Source organism: Aspergillus glaucus (genome assembly GCF_001890805.1).
Source record: "Aspergillus glaucus CBS 516.65 unplaced genomic scaffold ASPGLscaffold_2, whole genome shotgun sequence".
NCBI lineage: Eukaryota > Fungi > Ascomycota > Eurotiomycetes > Eurotiales > Aspergillaceae > Aspergillus > Aspergillus glaucus.
Window position 1 is genome coordinate 1,480,385 of NW_019170454.1, and position 13,451 is coordinate 1,493,835.

The window sequence follows — 13,451 nt, forward strand, 5'->3', positions numbered from 1 at the left end:
CTTGGCTGGAATTGGATGGAGTGCGTTGTCTATTAATTATTGAATAAATTAGACTCAAATAACAGTTAACGTAGAGGAGAAGGAAGTACTTACTTCTCAGGCAAAGGGTTCTTGTCATTTCCCAGGATATCTGATCCGCCTGACAAGTTGGAGGTGTGGCTATTCACTGACCCAGCCTGACAGCGACTAAAAATTGAATTGGTTGCATCCGAGTGCGAGGGTTGAGGTTGGTGTTCTTTGGCCTGAGTTGTGATTGCCATGGGCGCGGCGACGGGCTTAGGGTTGTAAACAAAAGATGAATTGCGAAATGGATAGTCTAAGAAGTCTGCGAGATAATGGAATATGAAGATAATGGAAGTAGAAAAATAATGGGCTGAGAAAAAATGCAAGAGCATCTGAAGAACTACCCTTCTATACAATTCCGACTTCTAGATGGGTGAATATAGGGACGATCGATGGGGCTATGACGTTGGGCTTGGCTCAATGATAGTAGCTATTCGTGTGCACAGATCGCGGTCTCACGATCTAGGCCATAACGTAGCCTAGGCCTCGAAATGGTGCGGTTCCGGTTCTAACATCTAGAACCTCGAATCGAACCTCGCGGTTCTGTCGCGGTTCGAATCTCCTAGAGCCGCAATTGCATAATTTTGCCAAGATTTTCCGTTTTTGGATGGATAAAATGATGATTCATCTTGGTTTTTTACGTTACTGTAATTTACCGCTGTTCTGGTCATTACATCCATGAACATCACAATGTAGCCATATCTCTTCTGAAATTATATGAGATTCGTCTGTATTTAGAAAATTTAGCATCGAAAACTGTAGAACGTCTCAGCGTTAGTGGATTTCAAGCTCTTGGTGATTAATTATGGTCGGAATGCTCGTTGATGCGGCATATGGTGTGGGAACTATATATATTTCACCTGAGTACTACACCATCATCCTATGCAGAGTACCTGCTGCAGTATGTCACCAACTCAGCATATCACCTGGGGAAGAGAGTCTGCCAGAACACACAAGGAAAATCATGCTGGTCACCAACGGTGGCTGAAGCAATATCCTCATACAAGACCCTGCTGCGAAGTGGAGCGTCTTGACACACAACTGGTTGAGGCACGCAGGGCCCGGAACTTCACTGTCAAACGAGCAAAGGTGGCTAGCTTTCGACACTTCATGCGACAAGCAGCAGGAGAACCAAAACTATTCTGGAAGATGGCCCAATGGGGCAAGAATTGCAGTCATTTGCCACTCCGTGCCCCTACAGTACCAAGTCTGCGCCCAGCCACACACATGGATGGCCTCGCAGTGTCTTTTGAAGACAAAGTGGAGTCATTCCACACACGTTTCTTTCCCTCCCCAGCAGAGACAGATCTATCAGATGCTCATGGTCCATATCCAACAGAGGCGGAGGCTGTGGAACCAGCCACAACAGAGGAAGTAGTGGCAGTTATAGCATGCTTGCCGACAGGGAAAGCACCAGGGGCCTCAGGGGTCCCAAATGAGTATCTGAAACTGTTAGGCCGACCCTTGGCAGCTGCACTGGCGGCACTCACACAAGGCTGCTGGGACTGGGAGTACTTCCCAAAGGTGTTTAAGACAGCCCGGACGGTAGTACTCAGAAAACCGGGTAAGACAGACTATCAGAATCCAGGGGCATGGCGTCCAATTGCACTCCTTGAGACACTGGGAAAGGTGGTAGAGGCTGTAGCAGCAGGCCGTGTACGGAGCATAGCAGAGCGTCATGGGTTGCTACCAGAACAACAGATCGCTCCACAGAGACAGCTGTCTCCCTCCTCCTTAGCCAGATCCGGATGATTGATTGTATATCAGGAGAAAAACAAACCACATGTGCAGTTCTTGAATTCTGAGCCAGCATAACTTCATTAGGGGTAAAGAAAAAAAAAAAAAAAAAAAAAAAGGGAATTCCTAGGATAGGAAAAAGGGGGCGGGCGGCTCGGGTCAGTCATTTTGGGCTAAAAGGTAAACCTTGAACGGCCTCCTTTACTCGTCATTCAGCGTGGACGAGGTTTTGCCTGAAAAAAAAAAAAAAAAAAAAAAAAAAGAAAAGAAAAGAAATAAAGGAAAGACAATATCTCTGGATGACATATGTTTAAAGATGCGCTGGCTGGTATCCAAGATATGAAAAAATTGCTGCCTTGAATAAGAAACAGCATACGACGAGCATTATTATTATTATAATTATTATTATTGTTCATACACGCATCTGTCAGCCCTGTAGGCCGAGTGGCGGCAGGTCCTGCGGGGCGGCCGGGTAAGCCGCCGTACTGGTAATCGCTATGTACATCGTCGCCTTTCTACACATATCCTGATATATTATTCTGCATGTTGTATGTCCTGTGCTGCTGATTTCATACTGTTGTTTCCGTGGCCACGAAGATCCATGGGCCTGTTGGATACTATCTCATTTCCGTCCCTACTTCTGCAAGCGTATAACCTTGGCTGCGCTATGCTGCCGGTTGCTTCATGTCTGCTGCTGTGATTTGGTATGTGGTTGGTAGAATCTGAAACTGGCTTAGAAGGCCTGTCTCAAGCATGAATCGCACTGCCTTTGGTACCAAGTCTGGCCGTGTTAGGTAGGCCCGGTGATCTAGCTCCCGCCTTGACCCCTGTGTAAGATGGTGCATCCAGGGTCCTGCCTGGTTTGTACAGTGGAGGAGAATATGGCGTATGCCTTGGAGGCCACGTCCGCAAGAGCATTCAGTCGATTCCGTAGCCTTAAAAGTGCTAAGATAACTACCCAGCACAATCTTCCCAGTCTACATTTGAATAAGGACTAATGTAGCGGCTCTTTGTAGGCCTTGGTATAGTTGCATTGGTGCTTTTGAAGGCTTTTTCCATAAACGACGGAGGGAGCTCCTGTGGGTGGAAGCGGCCCATTCAGTCTTCCATGCACTGGCTGCTTCTATGTGGAGGGTTCTTCAAGTGCTGGCTGTGAGAGTTAGCTCCTCTGCAGCATTGGGTGCCGGAGAACTAGCAGCTTCTTTTGCAAGAGCATCAGCACACTCATTGCTGTAGATGCCTTCATGACCAGGGAGCCAGTGTAGCTGTATATTCCAGCCGAATTCCTGTAGCTGAGATGCAGTGTGTACAGTTTCACTCAGGATATATTGGCCAGAAGACCTTCCTGGGGTTGAGCACGCTTGTATTGCCGCCTGGTTGTCCGTAAAGATGATTGCCGTATAGGCCTGATAGGAGCGCCGGGATTCCAGTCCACCGGTGTTGCGTATTTGGGTGAGCGCCATCTCTATGCCTCGCAATTCTGCTGCATATACAGCGTGGGTAGCTGGGGAGCCAATGCAAACTACCTGGCGCCCTAGAGGCGAAACCACCGCTGCTCCAACTCCCTGTTCTGTCAAGCTGCCATCTGTGTACGCGACAATGTTGGCGCCGCTATGTAAGACGGCCTGGTGAGCTACTAGGGCAGCTTCCCGAGTTTCCGCTACATGGGATTCCAGACCTGACCACCATGGTGGGGTCACATGTGGGTGTATAACCTCCAGCCCATTCTGAGAGATCGCAATTCGCCGTCCCCATCATTCTAGTGGTGATGTCAGAGGGTCATTGTCAAACAAACGCCTATAAAATCTCTTCTTCCTCTAGATTAGATTTCCTTTTCTCATTTCCCCCCAGATTCGATATTCTCGTCGATGGCTACACTAGTTTAGATAGGAATATCAATTCGTTAATATCTACTGGTCCGAGCCCGTGACACTAGCGCCACAAAACAAGCTGGAGTTCTTTTCTACTAAGGACTGGGAGCCACATTGGCATGTATGATACAGAAAGAGCCTTGAGGAGTATCTTATTCCCTATCAGCAGCGCTATTCAGAGACACAGTCCATATCAAATGCCCGATCTTCAACAAGGGGGATCTCTGATGTTGATATTCTTGTGACATCAGCTGCATCTCTACGACCGCAAAAAACCACTCATGATGAGCTTTCACGGTATCTGGGAAGTAGTAAGCTATATCCCCTTACCTCTTACCTCTCTCTTACTGATCTCTATGGGTACTCAACTAGTGAACCTGCGGATCTACTGGAAGGATCATCTGCATGAATATCCCATCCTTGCAAGCCTAGCACGAGATGTTCTCACAATACCCGCTAGCAGTTCTGGTGTTGAGCGGTTATTCAACTCTGCTTGTGATATCTGTCACTATCGCCAAGGCTCACTGAAATCCAAAACAATCAAGGAGCTTATGTTGTTTATGTGTACAACCAAGTTCAACATGGAATCAGAACAGCTTTGTCCCATAGATGAGTATCTCACTACTCAAGAGACACAAGCAGCAATAGAGGAAAAGGATGCTTGGAAAGCAGAGAATGAGTTTAATCCAATCAGTGATGATGAGGATGAACCTTCAGTGGCCACATCTCAAATCGTCCAACTGGTTAGTGAACATGTGCTTGGGAAAAGACTGTCACGGGCCCGGAATAGTAGATATTAATGAATTGAATTCCTATCTAGACTATTGCAGCCATCGACGAGAATATCGAATCTGGGGAAGAAGAAGAAGAAAAAGAAAATCTATCTAGGCGATGAAAGGTCTTTATAGACATTTGTGTGGTGCGGCTTAAGCCCTTGTTTGCCCATATTGCTTGTATGCCGTCGTTTGACATGTTAGCGCTGTTTGTCTAGCGTTAAGCCGTCACAAAGACAAAGGGTTGAAGCTCCTACCGATAAGTATGGCCCTCTGGTTGAATTAGGCGAAGAGGATGAGATTCCCCTGCCTGATAATAGCCACATGCAGGCAGAGAGCAGTACTCAGAGGCGTTCATCAGGGCGACTTCCAAAGCGTTCAAGATGAGATCATGAGACGAGGACTTTGTGTATGAAAAGCCATAGAAGTTGAATGATAATTTGTTTTGATCGGACATTTCCATAATATTACTCCCATCTAAGCTTTTATCTGATATCTTAACCAACCTGTAAGCAAAATACCCAAAAAATACAGGCAGAATCTACATAAATTATGCATATCACGGGATTTCCTATGTTTGTACTGTTTGTGAAACCTCCAGTTCGAACCACATCGTGGTTCCAAGGTCGAGCACCAAGAACCGCACCTCTTACGGTGTGGTGCGGGTCGAACCGAATTGATACTAGCAGCCTGGGGCAGTTCCTTCACAAACGTGTACATGGAGATTTACCATGTGTACGTGGGGTATCTTCAAGTTGTATTTCTATTCAGACTGTATATTTAATTCAGACCACTGATTTATAATTCAATATAGGAACATTCAGATGTGACAAGTTTCGCTTAACATGAGTGTAGACAAGAACACGGATCTTCAAGAGTATTCCTTATTTAGGCTTAGCGCTACCGGAGTCGAAGAAGTATAGAAACGGGAATTTTATTCTAGAGATATATGATACAGAAAGATAGCAGAAGAAAACCCGAAAGATTAAATGAAAGAAGAAAGAATTAAAGATCAAGACATATAGTAGTTCCTCCTAGCTTCCTTGGTTCACTTCGAGAACCAGGTCGAATTCCATGGCGATTTGAAGATCGGGGGTTGAGTCCGTCCAGGAACCGATTCCCGCGATATCTTCTTGCAGGCGACTGACGTTTGACGAATGACTTTCAAAAAATGGTCAGCTTAAAGGACTATATAATATAGAGAAGGGAGGTAAATTTATTTACCTTTTGGGAGAAGGGTTTTGTTTACCAGTCAGGGCAGCAGGTCCATCTGAGGGTACCATAGAGGTCCGGCTACCATTGGAGTGGTTGACCAGGCACTGGTCCGAGGTCGACTTGTTGATGGTCGACTGAGAGTATTGAGAGTTGAATTGACCGTTGTTTCCCATTGCTAAGTATAAGAGTGGTAGGGGCAATAAAGAAGGAAGTGTTGATTATGTGCTAATATATGTATAGCGAAGGCAGTACGGTATGAAAATTGGTTGATTGGGCTTGGGAGAACAGAAGAACGGATGAAATATCGCTGTATAGACAGAAGAAGAGATTGTGATGGTAGAGCCTTTTATAGCACTCACATTGTGTGCTTAGACTACTGCATAGTATCCTAGAGGCAGCGGGTGGGGTCCATTGCCTGATTAGAACTAAGTCTCTGTGTGGGGCGGGCGGGGCTATCTGTCGATCATCTCGGCCGAAGCAGCCAACCATATCCATGCTTTGAAAATTTAGTGCCGGCATTGCTTACTTTTATTTTTTTTTTTTTATTTTTTTCATTATTTTATTATTTTATTTTATTTTATCTTTTGGTTTACAGGGGTACAAAAGTACATGAAATGTAATTTGGTCCATGGATTTTAGAATGCAATAGATAACACGAGGCTTGTCACGGAGCATGGACGCTTGCGAGATGTATAGCATGTTTGATTACTTTGACCTGTTTGGCATAGAACATTCACTGAGCATCGCTTAAACCCCTCACACACAAGCATTGAGCATATCCTCTGCTCCACTGATACGCTCAAGCAAGTCCGGGGTGGAATCAGCCCAGGAACCAATTCCAGCCAGGTCTTGTGCGCGTTCAGCGTCCGATAATCGAAAATCCTCGTAACTATGACAGGTTAAACGAAGCTTTGCAGTTGAAGAATACAAGGCAATGGACAATAATTACTTCTTCAGAGAAGAACTCTGGTCACTAGCCGGAGCAGTCAAGCCCTTCGACGGTGCCTCAGAGGTTTGACCAGTGCTCAACGGGTTGGCTGTGGATTTGTTGGAGGCCAGGTCGGCTACTGCAGGTTGAGAGGATTGCCCCTGCACCTCCCTGACACTGTGGGTGCTGGTCATGGTCAAGTAGGGTGGTGACTGAGGAAGGATATAGGGGTTGTATAGAGTACGAGCCGAGCCTGTATATAATTTAGTTGAGTATAAGAGAACTTGAGAGGATCATGAGAAGAATCAGCGATTTCTGGTAGAGAAATACTAGGGGCGGACGGCATTCTTATATCACAATATTTGTACACAATGATGTAGAAATAGGTGAAGGTGACTGTGAAGGACATTCAGAGCGCAAGCAGCATAGTACGCAATGAACGACAACTTCAGATCCGAGATTGAGGCTTATCAATTCCCACACGGTATTGTCGGCACTTCCCGGTGGCCAATGAGATCCACGTTCCAGAAGGATTATCACACGGGGTGTGATACAGGCACACCCCTATTGGCTACAGACACACCATCTAGCCGTTTTTAGTAAAATGTAGACCACATCATGTGATAACTCTATAGTGTATTCGTGTTAGGATACAAAGCCGCATAGCGGCGGGTACATGTACATAACGCGCACGTGCGGTTAATAAGCACCCGCACGTCACATGACCGCGACATAAAGTCTTAACCTCGCTGATGGCCGAGGACAGGACATCAGCGATTAGTACCGTGAATACTACGCATATACCTCTCATAACACTCACTGCGCTATCTATAGACCTTCTCTCACAATTCGAAGATGAGATTTATCATTATGATCATAATTGACTATGTACACCAACATTTAAAGAGTTAGAAGCTATTATTCCACCGCCTGAATACGCCCCCAATCAATAATACTGGTAGTTATCATAGTGTTGGATGTGTATGGACAGGTGCTGGGCCATGGTTGTGGGCTGGGTAATGGATCCTTAATCTTAAACGACCACTTGTCTGTCTGCCTGTCCCGATGGAGAGTTGCATAAAAAGGGCAGTTCTCACGGCGGGTGGTTTTCTCACGGACTCGCTTATCATCAGCAATGTTGTTCTTGTACACACCGCTGCGGTTGCAATGGAGGTAGCGTGCTTTGATTTGGCCATCTCCATGGCGCTTGGAACTCTTGGTTGTGAGGGCATAGCCATGCTGCTTTGTGAACTCATTGATGGCATCCATTGCCTCTTTCTCACTGGAGTAGATGGCGTCGACTGGAGGTGGAGGTAGGGAATTTGGTGGGCCAGGATCCTCCTCCTCATCGCTCAAATACTCAGCCAGGAGTGCCTGGAATGGCTGTTGATTAGCAGCATTTGCCATATTGATCTCACTGGCGCGTGGTTGATGCTGTGGGTAGTCAGACGTGATGTCTTTATTGTGATAATACCCTAATCATTTACCCTAATCTTATCATCACGTGCGAATACGCTATGAAGTTATCACGTGATGTGGTTTACATTTTACTAAAAACGGCTAGATGGTGTGTCTGTGGCCAATAGGGGGTGTGTCTGTAGCCAATAGGGGTGTGTCTGTAGCCAATAGGGGGTGTGTCTAGCGACAGCGGTGTGTCTGTATCACACCCCGTGTGATAATCCTTCTGGAACGTAGATCATCGGATGGAGCCCGTACTCTACCTTTCTAAGAGGATCTTACCGGGATCTATGGTCTAGTTTCCTATTATGGTCGCTCTCCAGCGCTTCATTGGCGTGGGTCGCTATAGGTGACAAGTTTGATTCGTGCATACAGAAGTCCGGATCTGCTCAGTCTTGAGCTGTGACGTCTCGCAATCTGCATATCTGTATCGTAGCCTAGTTCTGGTACTCCGTACCATCGCAACATCCTTGTAAAATGGATTTTCCAGTGTTGATTTCTAATTGGTGACTGATTTGGATCATGCCGCTTACGTATATCTTAGTGGAATATACACTCGCAGTAACACCCTGGAATATCATTGGCATTTTCAGGGGCTTCCTTGCACTTTATAATATGCTTCCCAATTCGCGCAATGACGTGCGACTGCATGCGCGACGGAACCCCCAGTGTGTTGCAAGTTCATGATCTGAGTACTCGGTCCACCAATCCCCTGGACCGGGTAAGGTAGTTCAGGGCCGCCTCACTAGTCCCTGAAGGACACCCCAGATGGCGCGCTCTTCACGGGAAAAAAAGGTCATGGGGACGGCTATGTTTCAGCGCAAAGTAAATAATGCCCTTCCTCTTCTTTTTTTGCCGCTTTGACTTCCAGACGCGGACCAGGTCCTCAGCGCTTTGCACTTTGCGCAAGAGCTCGACCTTCTTTTCCATGTTCGCAACAGACCGCAGAAAGGAAATGCGGAAGTGGGACCAAGTGATCTGGCGCATGGTTGCAGCCATGAATGAGACCGGTTGCTCTATTCCGCTCATGGGGTTGCCGCTTGGGCTTCGTCGATGGTCGGTAAGATCTCATGGGAGCTGATGTCGTCCTGCTCGGCGTACATTAATAGCTCCGTGTTATCGTCGAGCGCAATAGGTTCCCAGTTCGGGGTGGACCCGTTGACGACGACGACGGATCCCGGTGCAGGCGGTGCGGATGGCACGCGAGGGCTTGTCTGCGGCTCTCCATGGCCCGCAGTATCCCGCCCGTTGATGAAGGAGCAGACGACCCACGAAAGGGCCGGCGATGAGGCTTCGAGTTCGCGGTGGGCGGCCGCGTCGGCGTTGTAGTGGGCCTCGGAGGAGAGAAGCGGCGTGATGTCGCTGAGGAAGTAGACAGTGTTGTGTGAGGGTGTCTTGCCGTCGTCTGCCTTAAGGGTGTAGATGGCCTCGACGTTGGAGATGGGGGTGGGGAGATCGGCGGGGGGGAGGGAGGTGATGTTGGAGAGGCGCATGAGGACTCCGGGAACGGCCATGTTTGTGGAATTATTGTTTGCTCGCAAAGAGTCCCTTAGCTCGATTTTTAGGAGATCGATCAAATATACAATGGGACGACGGAAGTGATTTGAATGGAATCAAGTGGCTATACTTTTCTGTCCAGCTGTCTTGCATGGAATGACGGTTCAGGGAAGATATAATATTGAGTGGAGAGGAGTCGCAGCCTACATGAACAATACTTCCGAGCCGGAACTAGAAGATGGAAAAAGAGCAAAAAGTGAGTCCGGGCGTCTTCCCCGCCTAACCCTAAATCCGGACATGAACATCCGGAACTAAGATCCTAGCTAGGTAGAAAAATGTCTCCGCCCTATTCAGCAACTAAAGCTGCAACTGATTCTCAACTATTTACCTACCTGCCTAAACCAACCACCAATTACGCTCATCATGACCCCCCAACCTAAAGCCTTCCCTTCGTTCGATCAGCTCCCCATGCACGAGGGTGATCCTCCCAACTCAGCCTGGGGACTCTGGGGAGACGGCCCGGACAGTACATTGGGGTCACTGAACAACCTGACAGATGAGCTGGTGCTGAGGACGATCAAGGAAGAGGTAAAGACGGGAGAGCGGGCTGGTCTCAAGTACGTAGCTTAACTGGAAGCAGGACTGATTTTCAATGGTCCGTGGCAAAAACTGACATCTTGTTCTACAGTCTTCCCCTCGACATGTTCAACCCACCGTTGCTGGGACGGGCGGGTTTCGAGCAGAAGGTCATTGAAAAGAACCCCCTGGTCGTGAATGACGACGTGGTGAGTTTGTGTCCTTTCTGGTCCCGGGACAGACAGCAGGTGATTACAGGGGCTGACAAACAACGACGCAGATCACCTTCAACACCCAAGGTAGCTCCCAATGGGACAGCCTGCGCCACTTTGCCTACCAGCAGGACAAGAAGTTTTATAATGGGTAATAATGAATCAGTCTACAAGTCAAAAGATTGAGTGATGAAGACACAGCAGAAAGCTGACCCTCCAACCCCGCTGATATCCAGAACCACCCAATCCGACATCCACGCCTCCGACCGCACCTCCATTGTGCTCTTCCTGCGCACGGGCTATGCCGCTGGATACAAGGGGCTGGATGCGGAGGAACGAGAAAGGGTCTCCGGCGTGCGCGAATGGTGTGGCCTGGGCCAGTCGCGCGAGACAACCGAGTGGTTGTGGCAGAGGCAGTTTGCCGCCGTGGCAAGCGACTCGCCCGGGTTCGAAGTCCGACGTGAATGATAATACCAATACCCTTCCAGTTTATGTCTTTATGGCCTCCTGGCTAAAAACAAACAACAGCCCCAACAGAGAAGGAGTGGCATCTCCACCCGATCCTGCTGGCCGGATGGGGCACCCCGCTGGGAGAGCTGTTCGACCTTGACGCGCTGGCCGAGCTCTGCGCAAAGAACGGGCGCTGGTCCTTCTTCTTCACGTCGGCGCCGCTGAACTACACCGGCGCCGTGGCCTCGCCGCCTAATGCGACAGCCATCATGTGAGCGGGGGAGGGGGGGTTGAGTGGGCAATTATGCTTGATTGGGTGGTGACTGACCGGCTAACTACCTATCGGGCCTATGCTCGGGTGGTGAGAAGTTACGTGCTGAGCGGGGCCCAAATGTGAAGATGTTTCTAGATATGTACATAGAAAACACAGTACAAAGTAGAAATCAAACAAAACAAACTAGTCATCTCCAACCTCATTCCATCATCAGGTGATAATATCACCTTACTAGTTGTCTCCCCCCTCAAGCCACTAGCCATAGAGATGAGGGAAAGAAATCTCTCAAATGCCTCTTGATGCAGGATCTTTGTCAGACCATCTGTGGCCATGTCCTGTAACTGGATACTCTGAATAATCAAGATACCTTAACTATTGCTGAAGATCCTGGATATGATGGAATTAGATGATCTATATGCTTGGAGCATCTTGTCTTCTTGCTGCTGGTCACTATGATTCTACCTGCCCAGGAACCCCAGCCCCGACTCAACCCACGTCGTCCTCCTCTGGCCCTCATCCACAACCAACTCATACACCTCATTCCACATCGCAGCAACCGCATCCCGACCCTCGAACCTGGCCCACTCATCCTTGTCCTCGTATCGAGCAAAGACCAGCAAGCCCTCATCCTGCTCCCCATCTCCACGGTGCAGCACCCAGAAGCTGAGGACCTGGTCCTCCCGCTCCGCCTCCCGTACCAGTCCGTGCAGCTGCTTCAGGATCTGGTCCTTGTGCCTGGGCCGTGGCGTCAGCTCGTCCACGACGATGTACTGGCGGGTCCCGGAGGAGGAGGCGTGGCGGCCCCGGTCCATGAAGTTGACGGGCCCCCGGCTGCCATCGTCGTCGCGTGTGAGGAAGCCCACGGATGAGGGCCGCCAGAAGCGCAGATCGCTCGGGCGCTCAAGCAGCCCCTCGGCGGCGGCGGCGGCGCGGAAGGCCTTGTACTCGGCGCTGGCGCGGTGGGTCACGGTATTGGCCTCGACATCCTCGTAGCTGAGACGTATTGTTTCATTGTCAATCCCGAGGCTGCACCACCTCGTTGTGGGATGTGAATGGATGGACCTACACTTCTAACCCCCGGAGCCAATGGTGTGGAACGGCGTCGCTGTCCTCGGCGCTCCGGAACCAGGCGTATGCACGACACTTTGGCTCGCTGTCGTGGGTCACAGGGCTGATTTTTGAGATGTATTCGAGGAACTATGAGGGAAGGTGGTCAGCTATACGCTCACCTAATCAATTAATCAATCTTTAATATCGACATACACGGTCCCTCTTCGCTGGTGAGGCGCAGTTGGAGAGAGGCGCAATGATGAACATGGTGATTTACTTGCCGTTGGCTGTTAACATGTTTGTGCACCAGTGATTCCTTTAAAAAGCAATATCATAGCATCCAGACACAACGACAAGACACAGAAGACTCCGAATGTTGGAACCTCGGACTTGCGTTTTGTCGTTCATCCACCCGGACAATCATGTCCGTCGACCCATAGGCCATAACGCCCCACCTCTCACCATACCTCACAACTCCCGCGCTTCAATAGAGTAATCAATTTCGACCATCGAAACCATAGTATCCCCCCAAAATATTCACAATATGTCCGCCGAAACCCCAACTCTTCCGACCTCCTTTTTGGAGCCCATCCTTTCTCTTCCCTCCACTTCGGTCCGCCTCAGGTGGTACACGTGCGTGCTGGTGGCCCTCTCTTCGCTCAACTACCCCGATGTGATCCCCCAAGTCTACTCCCACCTCGACGCCCATCTGCTGTCCGCTCTCTCTCCCGAGGACCGCTTCGCCGCCGTCCGCAAAATCCGCGAGGGCCTGATCAAGTCCACCGGCATTGTAGGTGCCGCCCGGACGGGCAACGCAATGCGCGCCCTGGGCGGCTGCATACCTGAGGAGCTGCGCGAGAAAGAGTCGCCGAGGTCCAAGGAGTCGGTCGAGGTGGCCAGGCAGAGGGGCATGGCATTCTGGACGAGGATCTACTCCCAGAACCGGGCGTTCGACCCTGAGGCGTCTGTGAGGGCCAGTCCCGACTACGCGTTCGTCGTGCGAGGTATGATTCTTTATCTTGCTGCTGGTTTGGCTGCTGACTGACGCATGATCGAAAATGTTAAACAACAGAGCTGCTCTACGGACACATCTTTTCCTTTGATGGTGTTATCGACGACCTGACTACCGGGTATGTCATTGTCTCGGCGCTGTATGGCATGGACTGCCAGACCCAGCTGCAGAACCATATGAAGGGCATGTTGATTAATGGCGCCACGAGACAAGATCTCGAGGGGCTCCGAGAGCTGTGTCTGGGGCTGGCAAATATCCTGGGGGTCAAATTCAGACACCGGCCTGCACCGATCCCTACGATGCCGGGCGAGGAAGAGCTGGGTAAATAGAGAGAA

The 13,451-nt window shown here is 49.4% G+C and overlaps 9 protein-coding genes across 9 annotated transcripts; 4 read left to right on the top strand and 5 right to left on the bottom strand.

Annotated features, from left to right (window-relative positions):
* Positions 1–21: 21 nt before the first annotated feature.
* Positions 22–543, bottom strand: ASPGLDRAFT_746444 (uncharacterized protein). Its single transcript, XM_022549742.1, has one exon. The coding sequence runs from the start codon at positions 393–395 to the stop codon at positions 90–92; it is 306 nt and encodes a 101-aa protein (XP_022405483.1). The 5' UTR covers positions 396–543; the 3' UTR covers positions 22–89.
* Positions 544–1,470: 927 nt separating this feature from the next.
* On the top strand, positions 1,471–1,698 carry ASPGLDRAFT_91047 (uncharacterized protein; the record flags this gene model as incomplete). Its single annotated transcript, XM_022550495.1, has 1 exon — positions 1,471–1,698. A coding segment is annotated over one exon (228 nt), but the record flags the coding sequence as incomplete, so codon positions are not given.
* A 1,960-nt stretch (positions 1,699–3,658) lies between these two features.
* On the top strand, positions 3,659–4,441 carry ASPGLDRAFT_1500183 (uncharacterized protein; the record flags this gene model as incomplete). The annotated part of the gene is made up of 2 exons (XM_022542098.1): positions 3,659–3,982; positions 4,044–4,441. Coding segments are annotated over exons 1-2 (399 nt in total), but the record flags the coding sequence as incomplete, so codon positions are not given.
* Positions 4,442–5,478: 1,037 nt separating this feature from the next.
* On the bottom strand, positions 5,479–5,832 carry ASPGLDRAFT_31918 (uncharacterized protein; the record flags this gene model as incomplete). Its single annotated transcript, XM_022544114.1, has 2 exons — positions 5,479–5,605; positions 5,669–5,832. 2 exons carry the CDS (start codon positions 5,830–5,832, stop codon positions 5,479–5,481), a joined length of 291 nt encoding a protein of 96 aa, XP_022405486.1.
* Positions 5,833–6,282: 450 nt separating this feature from the next.
* Positions 6,283–7,994, bottom strand: ASPGLDRAFT_54791 (uncharacterized protein; the record flags this gene model as incomplete). Its single annotated transcript, XM_022548100.1, has 3 exons — positions 6,283–6,548; positions 6,609–6,840; positions 7,685–7,994. The coding sequence occupies 3 exons, from the start codon at positions 7,992–7,994 to the stop codon at positions 6,416–6,418; spliced, it is 675 nt and encodes a 224-aa protein (XP_022405487.1). The 3' UTR covers positions 6,283–6,415.
* A 1,076-nt stretch (positions 7,995–9,070) lies between these two features.
* ASPGLDRAFT_31920 (uncharacterized protein) lies at positions 9,071–9,559 on the bottom strand (the record flags this gene model as incomplete). The annotated part of the gene is made up of 1 exon (XM_022544115.1): positions 9,071–9,559. The coding sequence occupies one exon, from the start codon at positions 9,557–9,559 to the stop codon at positions 9,071–9,073; it is 489 nt and encodes a 162-aa protein (XP_022405488.1).
* Positions 9,560–9,965: 406 nt separating this feature from the next.
* ASPGLDRAFT_31921 (uncharacterized protein) lies at positions 9,966–11,055 on the top strand (the record flags this gene model as incomplete). The annotated part of the gene is made up of 5 exons (XM_022544116.1): positions 9,966–10,159; positions 10,231–10,327; positions 10,399–10,481; positions 10,567–10,790; positions 10,859–11,055. The coding sequence occupies 5 exons, from the start codon at positions 9,966–9,968 to the stop codon at positions 11,053–11,055; spliced, it is 795 nt and encodes a 264-aa protein (XP_022405489.1).
* Positions 11,056–11,345: 290 nt separating this feature from the next.
* Positions 11,346–12,485, bottom strand: ASPGLDRAFT_746542 (putative quinol monooxygenase). Its single transcript, XM_022549744.1, has 3 exons — positions 12,318–12,485; positions 12,121–12,251; positions 11,346–12,047 (listed from the first exon to the last, which is right to left on the bottom strand). Exons 1-3 carry the CDS (start codon positions 12,369–12,371, stop codon positions 11,513–11,515), a joined length of 720 nt encoding a protein of 239 aa, XP_022405490.1. The 5' UTR covers positions 12,372–12,485; the 3' UTR covers positions 11,346–11,512.
* Positions 12,486–12,648: 163 nt separating this feature from the next.
* Positions 12,649–13,445, top strand: ASPGLDRAFT_163509 (uncharacterized protein; the record flags this gene model as incomplete). Its single annotated transcript, XM_022542547.1, has 2 exons — positions 12,649–13,108; positions 13,177–13,445. The coding sequence occupies 2 exons, from the start codon at positions 12,649–12,651 to the stop codon at positions 13,443–13,445; spliced, it is 729 nt and encodes a 242-aa protein (XP_022405491.1).
* Positions 13,446–13,451: the final 6 nt, after the last annotated feature.